Source organism: Mobula hypostoma, chromosome 29 (genome assembly GCF_963921235.1).
Source record: "Mobula hypostoma chromosome 29, sMobHyp1.1, whole genome shotgun sequence".
Classification (NCBI taxonomy): domain Eukaryota; kingdom Metazoa; phylum Chordata; class Chondrichthyes; order Myliobatiformes; family Myliobatidae; genus Mobula; species Mobula hypostoma.
This window is the reverse complement of record NC_086125.1, coordinates 14,715,726-14,736,631: the sequence shown is the minus strand read 5'-3', so window position 1 is coordinate 14,736,631 and position 20,906 is coordinate 14,715,726. Positions and strand designations below refer to the sequence as shown.

Below are 20,906 nucleotides of genomic sequence, written 5' to 3'. Positions count from 1 at the left end.
TCATGTCTCTTCTAACTAGGTGCATAACATACGATTCGTAGATATGTGGTGAGGCTTTAATCTCTTCCACGGAAGATGGCCGTTGGCTCACAAGGAGCTCATCCACCCTTTGTCAGGTCTTGTTGTTTTTAGTCCTGCTGGGTGTCCTCACACCCTCCTCACCAGACTAAGTCCGGTGGGGGAGCCGGCCCAAGTCGCCGACCACGGCCCCCGGCCAAGCGCCGGGCACCCACACCCCCGCCGAATCTCTCCGAGCGTCCAGCGTCCGACCGAAAACCATAAGCATAAGGCCATAAGAAAATTGAAGCAGGAGCAAATTACTTGGCCCACAATCAGATTCTGGCTATCAAGTCTTCTGTACCCACTCTCCATGGCCCTGAGTTTCCTGATCTTTCTTTAAAGACGGGGAGAGATAAACTCTTTAACCACATCCATTACCATGCAACACACATAAAAGTTGCTGGTGAACGCAGCAGGCCAGGTAGCATCTCTAGGAAGAGGTACAGTCGACATTTTGGGCCGAGACCCTTTGTCAGGACTCCTGAGTCTGACAGAGTCCTGACGAAGGGTCTCAGCCCAAAACGTCGACTGTACCTCTTCCAAGAGATGCTGCCTGGCCTGCTGCGTTCACCAGCAACTTTTATGTATGTTGCTTTTAATTCCAGCATTTGCAGATTTCCTTTTGTTTCTATTACCATGCATTCATTAGGTGCCATGTCATATGACATGTGCTATCATGGTCTTCCCATGACCATGATTGTTCTTGGCAAATTTTTCTACGGAAGTCATTTGCCATTACCTTCTTCTGGACATTCTGTTTATAAGATGGGTGACTCCAACCATTAAGGTTCAAAGTAAATTCAAAGGAAATTTTATTATCGAAGTACATTTATGTCACCATATACAACCCTGAGATTCATTTTCTTGTGGGGATACTCAATAAATCTATAGAATAATAACCATAACAGAATCGATGAAAGACCACTCAACCAAGACATTCAGCCAGAGTGTAGAAGACAACAAATTGTGCAAATACAAAAAGAAGATATAATAATAAATAAACAATAAATAACAATGAAAGTGAGTCCATTCGTTGTGGGAACATTTCAATGCTGGGGTAAGTAAAGTCATCCCTTTGGTTTAAGAGCCTGCTGGATGAGAGATAGTAACTGTTCCTGAACCTGATGGTGTGAGTACTGAGGCTATTGTACCTTCTTCCTGGTGGCAGCAGCGAGAAGAGAGCACGTCCTGGGTGGTGGAGGTCTCTGATGATGGACACTTCTTTCCTGTGACAACGTTTCATGTAGATGTGCACAACGGTTGGGAATGCTTTACCCATGATGGACTGGGCCGAATCCACCACTTTTTGTAGGATTTTTCATTCAAGGGCATTGATATTTCCTTACTAAGCAGTGATCCAGCCAGTCAATATACTCTACACTACACATGCGTAGAAACTAGATCTCTTGTTTTCTTCTCCTGAAGTCTATAATCAGTACCTTGGTCATGCTGACATTGATTAAGAGGTTGTTGTTATGACACAACTCTACTGCATTTTCAGTCTCCGTCCTGTATGCTGATCCATCACCAGCTTTGATTTGAACTATGACAGAGTTGTCATCAGCACAGAGCCTTGTGGTACATCTGTGATGATGGAGGTTGTGCAGGAGGACTATTGCCATCTGAACTGACTGGGGTCTGCAACAGAGCAAATCCAGGATCCAACTGAACAAGGTTGAGACCAAAGTCTTGGAGCCTGTTTATTAATTTTGAGGGAATGATGGTATTGAATGCTAAGCTGTAGTCAAAAAAGGAGCATCCCGATTTATACATATTTGCTGTCTCGATGCTCCAGGGTTGAGTGAAGAGCCAATGAGATTGCATCTGTTGTGGACATGTTGCTCCAGTATGCAAATTGGAGTGGATCTAAGTCACATTTCAGGAAGGAGTTCATATGTTTCATCACCGACCTCTCAAAACACTTCATCACTGTGGATGTATGTGCTACTGGGTGTTAGTCACTGTGGCAGGTCACCACACTCTTCTTGGGCACTGGTATAAATGGACTCTGCTCAAAGCAGGTGGATACCACATACTGTCAATACTCTTATCAGTACTCTTCAGAAATTGTTTGCCTGGCGTTAGCGGTGGCATAACCAGGAGTTGTGATATGCACCAGTTGCTCATCCACCACCTGCTCCCATGGCTTCACATGTCCCTGATCAGGGTGCTAAGCAGATGCTACACCTTGCCCAAGGGTGACCTGCAGGCTAGTGGAGAGAAGGAGCACTTTACACCTCCTTTGGTGGAAACATATCTCCACACCACCACCCAATCCGATTATAAAGCCACCATAACCTCCAGTTGTACATTTTTAAAGCTCACCATCCTCTAATGGGTGGAAAGTCCAATTGACACAGAATTATCTTAGATTTTAGACTCTAGAAAGGCCAGTTTACTTGTTTTACACAAGGATTGAAAACATTATTCCGACCCTGGTGGCTGCTGCCATGTTCTGTTAAAGGTTGTGGACAAAATGGCATTAATCTGGCCCATATTTTGAATTTGATGGACCTGTCATTGCCTCTTTTATGCTATTTATTTCAATGATTATGAACTATCAGATCTAACCTAGCTGCATAAAGCTCTATTGGACCTTCTTTTACCTACTAAATCTGCTCAGAACTCCATGACCACTCGTGTGACTGTTACTTTGGGCAGTTGTTTTAAAATCCTCTTTCCCCATTTACCCCCACACTTGACTTCAATAAACCCGTAGAACACTGTTACTGAGGTAGACCATTCAATCTGTTGCTTCACTTCCCAAGAGTCGATCAGGCCAAAACCTAAATGTTCTCCATGCCCAAGCTCACTTCAATTGCCCCTCACATCCTTTGCAAACTCTAGTAAATAAGTCCCATCTCCTGTTCCCTCAACCCTCTTCTTCCCAAAATGCTGATTATTCAACTTCCTTTTCTGGCCCAGTGTTCATTATCAATACTTCCCAACTGGTTATTATTACTCCTCATCAAACCGTTTAGCTCTTCTGTCTTTGTTTAAAAAATGAATGTAATTGTCTCAAATGACACATTCCCTCAAGTCCTTTCCAAAACTATCCCGATTGACCCGATGTTCTTCCTTTGAATCCCTCTGTGTAGGTCTCAGTACTGTACAACCAATGGAAGCAGCTCTGGTCAAAACTACTTATCACATACCTAGCAAATGCATCTGTCATTCCCTCCTTGAACTGTCTGCATCTTTGACATGATCCACCTGATCAATATCTCCAGTGCGTCACACTATTGTCCAGCTGCACAGCATTACATTTGGCTTTTTCCATTCTCTTCTACCTTTTTGTGGGCAATTGCTTTCTTTTTTCAGGCTACTATCTTGGGGATCTTTAGAAGATCTATGTTGTTCCAGCTTCTGTTTCTAATTTACTAGTACCAAAAATACAGAATCGACTGCCAAATGCATTTCATCACTGCCATCGCTCTTGACCTCTTCTGCCTCTTAAGTTTCTGACTACTGAATACTGGATGAACAGAGAATAAGGAAGGCCAAAGCTATCCTTTGCACCTGTTACAACCTCCATCCCTCTGTCCTAGTTGAGCCATACCTTTTCTTGCTTTCAAATTTGTTAATAGTGCAACCTCCTGATTTCTAATCTTGTAGAGTATATTTGCCAGATATCTGCACTTCTGTAAGTCTGGTCTGTTGAGCACATCAAGTTCAAGTTTAATTGTCATTCAGCCATACACAGGTATACAGCTGCACAAAACAGTGTTCCTCCAGGGTCAAAGTGCAAAGCATGGTACAATCACACACATCATTACACATACAGCTACAAATAATGTTACCACAAGTTCCTGAGTGGCATGCCCCAAGCTTGATGGTGCATGGGATGTTGGCCTGAAGCCACGTTTCTGCAAGAACAAGCACACAGCAGTTCCTCATCTCACACTAGGTCAGCTGCAGATGAAAGCAATCCAGTATGTCTTCCAGAGAGCAAACACCAGCACCATCAGGAGAGCCGACCAAACTCAGCATGGATTCCAAGACCCACCATGCCTTTGTTCTGTACAAACCTCCTCCTGCACCTCCTCCCCGGGTGGCAACACCACAGCATGAGGGCCTGGTCCACACAACCACCGAGGAGGCCATGCAGCCCTCCCTGCAGTCAGTCTCACAGTAAACTAGAATTGCAGTGTTTTGCATGAACAGTGCCCACCAGGATCTTACAATCATAATAAAATCATTTAAGACAAATATTTGCACCATTCTTTGGACCCAGAGAGGCCACTGCGACCAAGCATGCCGCCATTGTACTGGCAGGTTTGAATTTAGGTACTTACTTTAGCCAAAGGGTGGTGAATTTGTGGAATTTGTTGCCACATGCAGCTGTGGAGGCCAGGTCATTGGGCGTATTTAAGGCAGAGATTGATCGGTTCTTGATTGGACATGGCATCAAAAGGTACGGGTCAAAGGCCGGGAACTGGGGTTGAGGAGGGGAGTGAAAAAAAGAATCAGCCATGATTGAATGGCTGAGCAGACTCGATGGGCCAGGTGGCCTAATTCTGCTCCTATGTCTTATGGTCCTACTTATAGACTCCCCTGTCAGCTGCCAATGTCTTAACCACAGAAATTTCCTCCCTAAACCCTTCTGCTTCTCTCCAATTTTTTTCCAATATTCCACTTGATACCTACCTTCTTGATTAAGCTTTTGATCCCCTTCTCTCATATGAACTTAATAGTTGTGGTGTTGCCATTTTCTGAATAGTCCCTTGGAGAGCCCAAAATATTCCTCTGTTGGAGCTGGTGTAGAGATGTGTCATTGTTGCTCACTGCTTAATCGTCTTAACAAAGGCATGTGCAGTCTTTCCACCAGGTGGTGCAGTGCTCTTCTGTATCAGAATCGAGTCGCGTTCATCACCGGCATGTGTCGTGAAATTTATTAACTTAACAGCAGCAGTACAATGCAATCCATGATAACATAGAAAAAAATAAATAAGTAGATCAATTACAGTAAGTATATGTAGTTGTATTAAATAGTTAGATTAAACATAGCGCAAAGCAGAAATAATATAAGCAACATACATCAAAGTTGCTGGTGAACGCAGCAGGCCAGGCAGCATCTATAGGAAGAGGTGCAGTCGACGTTTCAGGCCGAGACCCTTCGTCAGGACTAACTGAAGGAAGAGTGAGTAAGAGATTTGAAAGCTGGAGGGGGAGGGGGAGATGCAAAATGATAGGAGAAGACAGGAGGGGGAGGGATGGAGCCGAGAGCTGGACAGGTGATAGGCAAAAGGGGATACGAGAGGATCATGGGACAGGAGGTCCGGGAAGAAAGACAAGGGGGGTGACCCAGAGGATGGGCAAGAGGTATATTCAGAGGGACAGAGGGAGAAAAAGGAGAGTGAGAGAAAGAATGTGTGCATAAAAATGAGTAACAGATGGGGTACGAGGGGGAGGTGGGGCCTTAGCGGAAGTTAGAGAAGTCAATGTTCATGCCATCAGGTTGGAGGCTACCCAGACGGAATATAAGGTGTTGTTCCTCCAACCTGAGTGTGGCTTCATCTTTACAGTAGAGGAGGCCGTGGATAGACATGGCAGAATGGGAATGGGATGTGGAATTAAAATGTGTGGCCACTGGGAGATCCTGCTTTCTCTGGCGGACAGAGCGTAGATGTTCAGCAAAGTGGTCTCCCAGTCTGCGTCGGGTCTCACCAATATATAAAAGGCCACATCGGGAGCACCGGACGCAGTATATCACCCCAGCCGACTCACAGGTGAAGTGTCGCCTCACCTGGAAGGACTGTTTGGGGCCCTGAATGGTGGTAAGGGAGGAAGTGTAAGGGCATGTGTAGCACTTGTTCTGCTTACACGGGTAAGTGCCAGGAGGGAGATCAGTGGGGAGGGATGGGGGGGACGAATGGACAAGGGAGTTGTGTAGGGAGCGATCCCTGCGGAATGCAGAGAGAGGTGGGGAGGGAAAGATGTGCTTAGTGGTGGGATCCCGTTGGAGGTGGCGGAAGTTACGGAGAATAATATGTTGGACCCGGAGGCTGGTGGGGTGGTAGGTGAGGACCAGGGGAACCCAATTCCTAGTGGGGTGGTGGGAGGATGGAGTGAGAGCAGATGTACGTGAAATGGGGGAGATGCGTTTAAGAGCAGAGTTGATAGTGGAGGAAGGGAAGCCCCTTTCTTTAAAAAATGAAGAAATAATATATATCATTTTTAAAAAGTGATGTAGTGTTCATGAGTTGGATGTCCATTTAAGAATTGGATGGTAGAGGGGAAGAAGCTGTTCCTGAATCGCTGAGTGTGTGCCTTCCCTGATGTAACAATGAGAAAAGAGCATGTCCCGGGTGATGGGGGTCCTTATAATGGACGACGCCTTCCTGAGGCACCGCTCCTTGAAGATATCTTGGATGCTACGAAGGCTAATACCCATATGGGGCTGACTAATCTTACAACTTTCTGTAGCTTATTTCGGTCTTGTACAGTACACCCCCCCCCCCCATACCAGGCAGTGATGCGGCCTGTCAGACTGCTCTCCATGGTACATCAGGTACATATATAGAAGTTTTTGAGTGTTTTAGGTAACAAACCAAATCTCTTCAAACTCCTAATGAATTATAGCCACCGATTTGCCGCCTTTGTGGGTGCATTGATATGTTGGAATCAGGTTGGATCCTCAGAGATCTTGACACCCAGGAACTCAAGATTGCTCACTCTCTCCACTTCTGATCTCTTTATGAGGATTGGTTCATGTTACCTCGTCTTACCCTTCCTGAAGTCCACAATCAGCTCTTTCGTCTTACTGACATTGTGTGCAATGCTGTTACTGTAACACCACTCAACTAGCTGGTATATCTTGCTCCTGTATGCCCTCTCATCTCCATCAGAGATTCTACCAACAATGATTGTGTCATCAGCAAATTTATAGATGGCATTTGAGCTATACCTAGCCACACATTCATAGGCATAGAGGGTCTATGCACACACTACTGAGGTGCACCAGTGTTGATCGTCAGCGAGGAGCAGATATTATCACTAATCCGCACAGAATGTGGTCTTCCTGTTAGGAAGTCGAGGATCCAATTGCAAAGGGAGATACAGAGGCTCAGGTTCTGTAGCTTATCATCCAGGACTGTGGAAATGATGGTGTCAAACACTAAGCTATAGTCAATGAACAGCATCCTGGCAGAGGTGTTTGTATTATCCAGGTGATCTAAGGCCATGTGAAGAGCCATTGGGATTGCATTGGCTGTAGACCTATTGTGGCGATAGGCAAATTGCAGTGGATCCATGCCCTTGCTTGATGCAGGAGTTCATTCTAGCCATGATCAACCTCTCAAAGCAATTCATCACTGTAGATGTGAATGCTACTGGGTGATAGTCATCAAGGCAAGGCATGCTACTCTTCTTAGGCACTTGTAATTGTTGCCTTTTTGAAGCAGGTGTGCACTTTCGACTGTAGCAGTGAGAGGTTCAAAATGTCCATGAATACTTCTGTCAGTTGGTTGGCACAAGACTTCAGAGCCTTACCGGGTACTCCATCAGAGCCTGCCACCTTGCAAGGGTTCATCCTTTTGAAAGAGAGCCTGACATTGGCCTCTGAGACAGAGATCACAGGGTCACCATGTGCGGCAGGGATCTTCACAGCTGTAGTTACATTCTCCCTTTCAAAGTGGGCATTGAAAGCATTGAGTTCATATAGTAGTGAAGCATTGCTGTCATTCATGCTATTGGGTTTCGCTTTGTAGGAAGTAATGCCCTGCATACCCTGCCAGAGTTAACGTGCATCCGATGTCACCTCCAACCTGGCTTGGAATTTTCTCTCATGAAATAGCCCTCCACAAGTCATACCTAGGTTTCTTGTACAGACCTGGGTCGCCAGTCTTAATTGCCACAGATGTAGCCCTCAGCAGACAACAATCCTGCCACTGCCTTTAAGAAGTTTGTACATTCTGCCTGTGACCGTGTGGGTTTCCTCCAGGAGCTTCGGTTTCCTCCCACATTCCAAACCCGTACTGCTTGGTAGGATATTTGGTCATTGTAAATTGTCCCATGATTAAGCTGGCTAGGATTAAATTGGGGGTTTGTTGGGCAGAGCGGATCGAAGGGCCTATCCCGCGCTGTATGTCAATAAATAAATACTGTCAAGAAAGAACTTCCTGGTTCATCCACGGCTTTTGGTTTGGGAACGTACAGAAGTTTTCGTAGGCACACACTCATCCACACAGGTTTTAACAGAGTCGGTTGCAACTGCGACATACTTATCCAGATTGAAAGGTGAATCTCTGAATGCAGTCTAGTCCACCAATTCAAAGTAGTCCTGTAAGTTCTCCTGTGCTTCCCTTGTCCATACTACTGGTGCTGGAGTCTCCAGTGTCTGCCTATAATCAGGGAGTAGAAATACAGCCAGGTGATTAGACTTTCCAAAGTGTGGTTGTGGAATAGCACGGTAGGTATTCTTGGTGGTGGTGTAGCAGTCGTCCAGCGTGTTGTTTCCTCTGGTACTATGAGTGATTTGTTGATATAATTATTTAGTGACTTTTTCAAGCTGGCCTAGTTAAAGTCCCCAAAAATGATGGTTAAGACATGCAGGTTGATCCCATTGCTTGGATCATCTAGAGCCTGTTTGACATTGGCCTGTACACCGCTATCAAAATGATCTCTGAAATCTCCCACGGCAGGTAAAGCGGACAGCACTTGATTGCGAGATATTCCAGGTCTACTGAGCAGAACTGGGACAGCACTGATACATTTGTGCAACAAGAGGAGTTGACCATGAGGCATACACCTTCACCTCTGTTTGCGAGAGACTCAACAGTCCTATCCTGACGGTGTTTAGTGAACCCGTCAATCTGAATCGCTGCGCCTGGTATGGGAGGGGTAGCCAGGATTCCATGAAACAAAGGAAGCAAGCGGTCCTAATGCCGCACTCATGTAGCACCCTAACTCTGAGATCTTCGGTTTTAGTTAATAGAGACTGTACATTTACCAGCAAGGTAGTCAGTATTGGGAGTCGAAATCCCGTTTTCTTAAATATATCTGTATCCCTGATCAGCAGCCGTATTTCCTCCAAGGAGTGTGACGAGAAGTACAGTCACAATCAGCATTGTTGCCATTGGTTTTAAGCAGCAATAGATTGGTCAATTGCATTAAAACATCTTTATTAACTGTATAGGCCTTGGAAGCAGTTATCATTCTCAGCTGTATCAGGCTGAAATGGGAATATTTAATTGTATCCTTTGAGCTGAGCTGCATGAGATCGCCTTCAAGGAAGTAAAGCTCTATCACTACATTCAAATGCTGTCATTTACATGATAAAAGTTCTATTATACCATTTAACATGAAAATTTTTGTGCAATAAGCGATAAGATTTCTTCATTTTGTACTTAAATGGTAAAATGGCATCCTTAGTCAAGCGTTCAAGTTCCTGTTAGCATTTGCATGTTTATGATGCACTCCTCCTCATATCGTGACCTTTCTGAAGATCCTCTTGAAATTATATTATGTTTCTCTGATTAACAAGCAGCTTGGGCCACTTACAGGGAATCATCATTTCGCAGCTGCCTGTGTACAGCATCTGTGTTGTTCAACCACTTAACCCAAGTTTGGAACTTACAGCAGCCACACTGCACACCAATATAATGCCTTGAATGATCCATTCCTAATGATAAATCAGCACAAACAGGGGTTCCAGTGAAGGACATGCAGACAATATAGGGGAGCCAGAGGCAGGAGTGAAAGAAGAACTCATAACTGCATCCTCTAGCCCCTAAGCAAATACTAGGAGCAGGATTAGACCATTTTGGCACCTCTGGTTTGCTGTACTATTCAGCAAACTAACGCTTGAGTGGATCTTTGGCTTCAACTTCACTTTCCTGTCTGACCCTCATAATCTTCATTTCCTCTGGAGTCCAAAAATCTGTCACAGTCATAAATTTACTAAGTGAATGGGTGTCGACAATGCTTTGGAGAGGACACGAATGAAAATCTGCATTTCTCTGACAAGAAATTTCTCATCTCTATTCTGAGCCACTTTCTGAATTTATACTCCAAGTTCTAGATCTGATCAGAAAGGGAAATACCCCCAAAGTATTTACAACGTTGATCTCATCTTGATCTTTAATGAGATTACATTTCATGTTTTAAAATCCAAAAATCTATTTATGTAACCCTCTGCTGCACCACATTTTTATTTTACAAACTTAAAAACTTTGTACATTTTTTTTCTCTATGGCTTTTGCAATATCAAATAGTGTTTTACAGTTAAGCAATGTATATGTTCCTAGTTATACCTGTAACAACTGCTTTAAAAGTATACACTTTGGACTGTTTTCTCTCATGAATTTGTTTCAAGCAAACTTGATGGGAGTGGGATTACACAGTAGTCTAATTCAAAATGCCAATTATAGGTCCCAGAGCAGACCCATTCTAGATCTGCAAGTAAGGCAGTTAACTTCACAATCAGAGATAATTCCTTCTAGAACAATAGTGGATATTGAGCAGAACAGAGCAAAGAGCAAAGGCCTACATTAACAAGCCATCGTGAGTGAATCACGAGAGATGCCAGTATACCTCTGCACCCTTTGCACCAAGAGAAATTCCAGCGAAAGAGGATTGAGGGTTTCATTCCCTCAACTTCTTCTCCTTCTTCATGTGCCTTGTGCATTACACGCTTGGGCGATCATGGCTTTCCACATCAAACGATCCCATGCAGCGTCAATGATTATCTCGCACACTTAGATCTGTTAGTTCTTTTACAGTGTCCATATGTTTTCTTCTTTACCTTCCTCTTCCGCGTTTCCCAGGAGTACAGCCTGGTAATGTAAGGCATTCTATTTCTCCCTTTCTGATGACATGGCCCAGGAATTTGTTTCCTCTCATTTAATGTTCTCATTAAAGATCTTTTTGTATGAGCACATTGGAGTACTGTATCATTAGTTACCCTATCTCTATATGATATTTTCAATATTCTTCTAAGAAACCATATTTCTGTTGCTTCTCAGTTTCTTTGGAGTTCTGGTGTTATAGTCCATGTTTGGAAGCATACAGCAAGAATGACCAGATGTAACAGATGGACAACACATTAAATGAAATTAAAAGGTTGGAAGTTGATATCTTAGGCCTGTCAGAAATTAGATGGACCGACAGTCCTCTGATAATGTATTCCTACAATAATTTTCTTAAATTGACTATTATTCATTATTTACATAAATGATTTGGATATGAATACACATGGCATGATGATCAAACTTTTTGACGGTACTAAATTAGGGATTCTTGTTAATGGTAAAGTGGTTTGCAATAAATTGCAAGGAGATCTTGGTCAGATAGGGAGTTAGGCTGGGGAATAGCAAATGTATATCAACTTGGATAAGTGTGAGGTGCTGGATTTTGGATAGTCAAGTCTGATTAGGATCTATACGGTGAACGCCAGGATATTGATAAATGTTATGGAACAGAGGGACTTGGGAGTACGTGCACAGTTTTCTGAAAGCAACAGTGCAGGTAGACAGGGTGGTGATGAAGGTGTTTAGCATGCTAGTGTACATTAGTCAGGGCATTGAGATTAGGAGTACAGATATTATGATACAGTTATATCAGTAATTGATGAGACTACTCTTGAAGTATTGTGAATAGGTTTGGTCATGCTGTTATAGGAAAGACATTGTTAAACTGGAGAGGATGCAAAAGAGATTATGAGGATGCTGCCTGGACTAGAGTACCTAAGATATTACATGGTGTCATTCTTTACTCCATGGAGTGCATTATTCCTTAAACTAGTCCCATTTGCCTGCATTTGGCAAAATTCCTCCCAACATTTCCTATCCATGTGCTTTCCAAATGCCTTTTAAATACTGTAATTGTTGCATGCATCCACTCATTCTATATGGAAAAACTTACCCCATGGATCTTCTTTAAATCTTTGCCATCTCACTTTAAACTGGGAATTCCCAATTTTTTTTTAATGCCATGGGCCCCTACTATTAACCAAGGGATCTTTGGACCTCAAGGTGGGAACCCCTAACCTATACCCTCAAAGTTTAGACTCTCCCACCTTAGGATAAAGACTGTGACTATGTGTACACCTTTCGACCTCCTTTGCTCCAGTTTAAGCAATCCTAACCTATCTAAAGTCTCCTTATAACTCAAGCTCTCCTGTCCCAGGAACATCCTGGTGAGTTTTTTTCTGCACCTTTTCCACCTTTATATCATTCTTCCGCAGCTGGCAACCACTTAGGTACAAAATCTGCTAATTGCTGTCCTGAAAAAATGTTATACAAGTATAACATCAGTCCCAACTCCTGTTTCAGTGCACTTAGTAATAATGCCAAACATGCCTTGTGTCTTCAGTACCCTGAATATCCGATATGACATTTTCAGGGAACTATGTATTTGTATCCCTGCTCACTTTCTTCTCTAATACTCTTTCCCGGGCCCTGCCTAATATAACTTCCCAAAATACGTCACTTTGCACTTAGACCATAAGACATAGGGGCAGAATTAGGCCATTCAGCCATTTAAGTCTGCTCCACCATCACATCATGGCTAATTTATTATCCCTCTCAACCCTATTTTCCTGCCTTCTCCCTGTAACCTTTGGACGCCCTGACTAACCAAGAATCTATCAATCTTTGCTTTAAATGCCTTGGCCTCCACAGCAGTCAATGGCGATGACTTCCACAGATTCACCACCGTCTGGCTTAACAAATTCCTTCTCATCTCTGAGTTGTCTGAGTTAAATTCCATCTACCATTCCTTTTTCGATTTTTTCAGTTGATCTAGATCCTGTTGTATCTGTACACAACTTTCCTCACTGTCCACTATACCACCAGTTTTGGTGTCATCTGCCAACATAGTAATAATGCCATGAACATTCCATTCCAAATTGTTAAGATATATATGTTAAACAACAGGAGACCTAGCACTGATTACTGTGACACATAACTTGCAATCGACCTCCAGTCTGAATAACAACCCTCCACTGTCATCTCTACAACCTGTCACCAAGCCAATTTTTTATCTATTTGGTTAGATAACCCTGTGGATCTCATATGATTTAACCTTACAGACCAGCCTACCTATTGCTTACAACATTTTCTACGGTCTAACCATTGTGTAATCTTGATTCGGAGTTAGTGCTCCATCAAGACCAGTTGTAGTCAGATGTGGGACATGCCACAGCTGGGTATAAAGAGTGGTCTTTACTAGACAGGCTGCCAGGCCAAGTCTGATGGCTCAGAGACTCTCTTGAAGACCCTGTTCTGCTTCAGCATCTTTGCAAATAGGCAGAGAAGAAATAGCAGCATACCTTGATATCACATTGGTTTGGTCGTCAGATTTTAGATGCAATCATCTATGTCAAGTGCCAGAACTGTAACCTCCAAATGCTTATTTAAGGCGTGGACAAGTTTCATTGTTAATAGGCCAATTACTTAGGAGTTTCCTGAACTCGAGGGTACAAAAGCACCAGGAGCACATTTCTACTTTTTGCAGCTGTGTTGGATTTTAGATTATGACACCACTGAGAGCTACATATAAGCAGACTTCCCCATAGTGATGAATGAAACAAACTGAGGGGAAACACCTGGTTGCATGATTGCTCTTCTCAATATAAAACATGCATGTAGCAAGAACACCTGGCAGAAGATTAACATCTAAACACAGGTGCTACCTGACCTTGGTCTGGACAACATTTTCTGTTACTGGAGATCTGAAAAATTGAAGTATTTTGCTTTTAAATAAAGCTTTGAGCTACCTCCTTGAGGTCCAAGGTTTAAATAGTCCTGATTTTCCCCTCATCTGTTGGGTGAGAGGGCTTCTTCCCCCTTCCAGTTCAGTCCTGAAGAAGAGTCTCAGCCCAAAACATCGATTCTTTATTCATTTCCATAGCTGCTGTCTGACCTGAGTTTTCCAGCATTTTGTATGTGTTGCTTTAGGTAAGATTGTGGCCACGTGGTTGATTCTGTGTAATAGTGTTGGAAAGGATCTTGCAAATGACAGTGTCCCCTCTTGCCTGTGGTCCTTCTGTAGATGTTAAAGGTTTGTCAGAGTAAGAAAAATGCATCGTTTTCCTTTGTGTAAGATGTGCTTCTAGGTATAGGGTGTTCTGATTGACTTAAAATTTACTGAGGCTTCTTGATGCTGCTTTTGATCAAGTGCTACCTTGATGTCAAGAATACCCATTGTCATCTTGTCTTTGGAATTTCTTTGCACATGTTTCATCAGCCCTCTCAAGAAAAAAATATAACTTTGGCTGCTTTGTCCTTCTAATTTACTTGCAATTGCAAATTTTCTTTCCTCTCCTTTAATACATCGTCCGTCAGTCTTGTCGTCTCCATTTAGCTTCATATCTGCCATGTCATCAAAGGCATGTTTAATCACTGAAGTGTGTATGCATCAACTTGTCATTGTCAACCTCACTGTAGCCTTTGATTCTGTCAATTACGCTTTCCATTGTGGGACTATCCTCAACGAGTTACACAGTCACAACTAGTGAATTGCTGGCAATGAATTCTCTTCCAACTCTGATACCATCACTTCTACAGCGAGTATTTTTCATGCTCTTTTTCTGATATCAAGTACTAAATAAACAAGACTTTTCTAGAACTTTGTGTTGGGAAGAATGAAGCTATTCTATTCAGTCCCTGCCATAAACACCATCATATTTCTCAGTAACTGGTGCTGTTAACCCCCTTAAAGGGCATTCCTTAACTAGGACCTAAAGCTATAGAGACCCTCAGACAACTATCCAGAGAATTCTGTAACTGCTGGTAATCCTTGGTTTGCTATCTTCATCTTATGTTCTTGTTATTTATTGTTTATTTTTTTTATTATTAATATTATTATTGTTGTATTTTTATTTTTTCTCAGCTGAAGCTTGTAAAACCTGAGGTATGGGCATAGTCAAGTAAACTAATTTCTTAATTGCTAGGAACTTTTGGACAATTCAAGTGGCTTTGTGGAGAATTACATAAATATTGCTATGCAGGCCTAATTGGTTAATGCTGTTGTGTAGTGAATTTGGAATGGTACCAGCTGTAGATATTACAATTGGGACAATGTATACCATGTTCAGGTTCCATAGTCTTTCAATTTCTGTTTTTAATTCTGCATATTTCTGGTGTTTTTCACTTGATTTTTGTATGTTGTGTGTGTTTGGAATGGCTATACAGTTGAAGTCAGAAATTTACATACACCTTAGCCAAATACATTTAAACTCAGTTTTTAACAATTCCTGACATTTAATCCTCGAAAACATTCCCTGTCTTAGATCAGTTAGGATCACTACTTTATTTTAAGAATGTGAAATGTCAGTATAATAGTAGAGAGAATGATTTATTTCAGCTTTTATTTCTTTCATCACTTTCCCAGTGGGTCAGAAGTTTACATATACTTTGTTAGTATTTGGTAGTATTGCCTTTAGATTGTTTAACTTGGGTCAAATGTTCTGGGTAGTCTTCCCCAAGCTTCTCACGGTAAGTTGCTGGAATTTTGTTCCATTCCTCCAGACAGAACTGGTGAAACTTAGTCAGGTTTGTAGGCCTCCTTGCTTGCACACCCTTTTTCAGTTCTGCCCACAAATTTTCTATTGGATTGAGGTCAGAAAATGATATCGAGTCTGATTCATCCTTGGGAGCAATTTCCAAATGCCCAAAGGTACCACGTTCATCTGTACAAACAATAATAAGCAAGTATAAACACCATGGGACCACGCAGCCGTCATACCGCTCAGGAAGGAGACACATTCTGTCTCCTAGAGATGAACGTACTTTGGCGCGAAAAGTACAAATCAATCCCAGAACAACAGCAAAGGACCTTGTGAAGATGCTGGAGGAAACAGGTAGACAAGTATCAATACCCACAGTAAAACGAGTCCTATATCGACATAACCTGAAAGGCTGCTCAGCAAGGAAGAAGCCAGTGCTCCAAAACCACCATAAAGAAGCCAGACTACAGTTTGCAAGTACACTTGGGGACAGAGATCTTACTTTCTGAAGGAATGTCCTCTGGTCTGATGAAACAAAAATTGAACTCTTTGGCCATAATGACCATCGTTATGTTTGGAGGGAAAGGGGTGAGGCTTGCAAGCCGAAGAACACCATCAGAACTGTGAAGCATGGGGGTGGCAGCATCATGTTGTGGAGGTGCTTTGCTGCAGGAGAGACTGGTGCACTTCACAAAATAGATGGCATCATGAGGAAGGAAAATTATGTGGATATATTGAAGCAACATCTCAAGACATCAGCCAAGAAGTTAAAGCTCGGTCACAAATGGGTCTTCCAAATGGACAATGACCCAGGCATACCTCGAAAGTTGTGGCAAAATTGCTTAAGGACAACAAAGTCAAGGTATTGGAGTGGCCATCACAAAGCCCTGATCTCAATCCGATAGAAAATTTGTGGGCAGAACTGATAAAGCGTGTGTGAGCAAGGAGACCTACAAACCTGACTCAGTTACACCAGTTCTGTCTGGAGGAATGGAACAAAATTCCAGCAACTTACCGTGAGAAGCTTGTGGAAGGCCACCCAAAATGTTTGACCCAAGTTAAACAATTTAAAGGCAATGCTACCAAATGCTAACAAAGTGTATGTAAGCTTCTGACCCACTGGGAAAGTGATGAAAGAAATAAAAGCTGAAATAAATCATTCTCTCTACTATTATTCTGACATTTCACATTCTTAAAATAAAGTAGTGATCCTAACTGACCTAAGACAGGGAATGTTTTCGAGGATTAAATGTCAGGAATTGTGAAAAACTGAGTTTAAATGTATTTGGCTAAGGTGTATGTAAACTTCTGACTTCAATTGTATCTATTAAGTAAGTTGTTCCTGCTTGTTTGTCCTGTAATATTATATCCAGGTGGTTATTATGGATTGTCCAATCTGTAATAATGGATTGGTCATAATATAATTTGTATGACTCTGTCTCTAAAACTGAATCTAGATTGTATTTATAGAGAGGTATGGTGACTATTAAGAGTTTGTATTTTTATTATTATTATTTCTTTTTTTTCTCTTTTTCATTTTGTATTTGCACAGTTTGTTTTTTTTTGTTTGTGCACATTGTTTGTTGTCTGTCCAGTAGTTGGGTGCAGTCTTTCTATTCTGTTTCTTGTATTTACTATGATTGCAAGAAAATGAATCTCATGGTTGTATATAGTGATATATACATTTACTTTGAACTTTGGATGGAAACATAGGTTTCATCTGTTGTGCAAGGTTCTCTGCCACGTTTTATTAGAAACAGCTGTACAAAAGATTTTTAAGTAAACTCCTTGCAGCTTGAAAGCATTATTCCTGGTACCTCCTGTGAACCATTATTCAAATACAGTGAGGTTACTTTACGAACTCCTCCAAGCATTTGGAATTTATGCTGAATCTATCCTCAGATATATAGTGTGTCTTGCTCTAGCTCCTAATCAAGTATTTAATGCTGAACATATAGATTGCACAAGAGCAGTTGGAAAGATATATGAAAGTGCAAGGCAGCAGTCTGGCTGAGATATGTAAATTGTAACCAAAGATTAATCTGACCTTTTTTGTTGTTCCACAGAGACTCAGAACAGAAAATCGACTCCTAAAGCAGCGGATTGAAACTCTGGAGAAGGTATGATGTGTAACCATCACATCTGATGTTTATCATTCATTAGGAAAAGAGTTGTTGATAGTAATTGCCCTATCTAATGATCCCAACTTTAGATAGGATCCAGTCTGCATTTATTTACAATACAGTTGCTCTGAGATGATCTCCAAGGAGTGGTCCTTGACCTTCTTTTTCTCACCTGCATAATCCCACTCAATATTCAAATGTTAGGCTGTAACAGCCCAGGTTCAATCTGCTCTATCTATCTCCTTTTCACCCCTATATTTTACACACAATTCGCGCAAGTTACTGAGGTTTTCTTACTCATGGGTATGTTCCTAACCAATATTTGTTTAATAGTTTCAATGCAGGTTTAAGTCATCTCTTCCCCGAATAACCTAGATTTTTACAGAATTTTTCAATTAGCTTTTAATGACATCAGTCGATACTGCTGAAAAAACATCAAATTCACTGAAAATATAACTGCATTGTGTTAAGGCAAAATGCCTCCAAAATGTGAGCATTTGTAATACAGAACATGATCTGAATAAAAACTGAGCATCATATTTATACAGAACATTTACAGTACATTTCAAATAGTGTTCACAATTGGACTTCATATCGTGGTGGCATAATGGCATAGCAGCTGGTGGCTCAAGCTGTGCAGGTTTGATTTCTAATCTTCAGTGTAGTCTTTATGAAATTTATATGTTGTCTCTGTGACTACATGGGTTTCCTTCCTTCATTTTCCTGCGCATTCTTTGTTCCCTTGATCTCCAGAAATCCATTGACTTCTATTTTGAATGAATGACTGAGCAACCACAGCTCTCCAGGGTAGAAAATTCCAAAGACTCACCTCCTATGTGAAGAAATTTCTCCTCATTTCAGTCGTAAATAATCTGCCTCACTTTATATAAAGTTATTTAAAGATTAATAATGTTGTAAAGTCCATACTAAAGAAATAATCAAATATGTTCATTTTAAGTTAATTAAAATATTAATTTTATTTTTAATTCAATTTTATTTTAATTTACTGAATTAATACTGAGTTATCTTTAGATGTATTGATGTATTTTGCTGTATCCTAAATTAAATATCATGCTGGCATTACAAATGGTACAATTAGAATTTTCTAAATTCATACTGTTACCCCAAATTCTTCTTTTTTGGAATAATCAAATAGAAAGCATTTAGTAAAAGACATATGTAATGTTTGGAAATACAGCAGTGAGGATGCTGTGTTCACATAACTGGTCACCAAAGGTATTGCATAACATAAGACATTTACAAATTCTAAAACATTCATTTTTTTATACATGTTAGAAAAAATCTAACGAGTTTCTTTCAATTTGAGGTTTTAGCAAACCTCACTCTTTATGACTTTAGTAAAGTATATAGCAATTCTTCAGCTGGCAGGTTTTGTTTGCCAAGGCAAGGTTAAAAACAAATCTCCAGACACCTGTGTTTGCAAGCAGGTTGCTGCCAATTTTTGTCTTCATCTTCTTTAAGTCATGGTGTCTATTTTCCTTATTTATAGAGGCTGAAATATTTGTTCAATTTCCTCCTCTAGCAAGTGTGATCTACTCTCTACAGAGCTTTTTACTAGATTAATTTTTGAAGAAATGAATCTCTGAAGGTATTAGTGTAGCAAGTGTTATGTGAATGCTACATCACTAGCAGTGGTCAGCAGTGACTCTCCAAACAGCTGTGCTGGTAGGGAATGCTTTGGATTGATAGGAGACCATACTACTATCCCCATAAATTGTACTCCTGACTTTATGATGCCTGCACTTGGGTAATCTGACGGCATATTATTTACTTGGCACAAATTCCATCAAATCTTCTTTATGGTGAACTTGAAATATAGCTGAATGGGAGAAGAAACCTTGTCTTCATTTCACAGTATCTAGCCAAATAACTTAGACCATAAGACCATAAACGTTGGAGCAGAATTAGGCTATTTGGCCATTTGAATCTGTCTGTCATGTCAATATGGCTGATCCTTTCTTTCTCAGTCTCATTTTCTGGCCTTCTCCCTATAACCTTTCTACCAAACTTTGCCTTAAATATAGCCAATGATTTGTCCTCCACAGCTGCTTGTAGCAATGAATTCCAGGGATTCACAACATCTGGCTAAAGAAATTCCTCCTTATCTCCATTCTAAATGGACGTTCCTTTATTCTGAGGCTGAGTCCTCTGGTCTTAGACTCCCCCACCATAGGAAACATCCTCTCTGGATCTACTCTATCGAGACCTTACAACATTCGGTAGGTTTCAGTGAGATTCCTCCCTCAACCTTCTGAATTCCAGTGAGTACAGGCCCAAAGCCATGAAATGCTCGTCATAACTTTTCAATCCTGAAATCATTTTCGTGAACCTCCTATGAACCCTTTCCAATGTCAGCACACCCTTTCTTAGTTAAGCGGGCCAAAACTGCTCACAATACTCCGAATGAGGCCTCACCAGGACCTTATAAAGCCTCAAAATTATATCCTTGCTTTATATTCTAGTCCTCTTGAAATGAATGCTAACATTGCATTTGCCTTCCTCACCACCAACTCAGCCTGTAAATTAACCTTTAGGGAATCCTTGACAAGGACTCCCAAGTCCCTTTGCACCTCAGGTTTTTGGATTTTCTCACCATTTAGAAAACAGTGTGTGCTTTAATTTCTTCTACCAAAGTGCATGACCATACACCTCCTGACACTGTACTCCATTTGTCATTTCTTTGTCCATTCTCTTAATCTGTCCCAGTCCTTCTGCAGCCTCTCTGCTTCCTCAATACTACCTGCCCGTCCATCTATCTTCATATCATCGGCAAACTTGGACACAAAGCCATCAATTCCATCACCCAAATAATTGACATATAATGTAAAAAGAAGCGTGCCCAACACTAAGCTCTGTGGAAAACCACTAGTCACTGGAAGGCAACTAGAAAAGGTTCCCTTTATCCCAGTCTTTGCCTCCAGCCAATCAACAAATGCTCTATTCATAGTAGTATCTTCCCTGTAATACCAAGGGCTCTTAACTTGTTGCGCACCCTCATGTGTAGCGCCTCGTCAAAGGCCTCCAGAAAATCTAAGTACACAACATCGACTGATTCTCCTTTGTTTATCCTGCTTGTTATTTCTTCAAATTCCAACAGATATGTCAGACAAGATTCTCCCTTTAGCTTATTTTATCATGTGCCTTCAAGTACTCCAACACCACATCCTCAACAATGGTCTCCAACATCTTCCCAACCACTGAGGTCAGATTAACTGGTCTATTCTATTGCAAAGTGCAGTAGTCATGAACCTGAC

At 41.5% G+C, this 20,906-nt stretch overlaps 1 protein-coding gene across 4 annotated transcripts in view; it reads left to right on the top strand.

The window, feature by feature from the left end:
* The window catches only part of LOC134339458 (EVI5-like protein), a 275,292-nt gene that overhangs the window by 122,614 nt on the left and 131,772 nt on the right, over window positions 1-20,906 (top strand). For all 4 annotated transcript variants that reach the window (XM_063035989.1, XM_063035988.1, XM_063035987.1 and 1 more), the window contains exon 12: window positions 17,575-17,628. In XM_063035989.1, coding sequence (XP_062892059.1) covers window positions 17,575-17,628 — 54 coding nt within the window. The remainder of the gene's footprint in view (window positions 1-17,574; window positions 17,629-20,906) is intronic.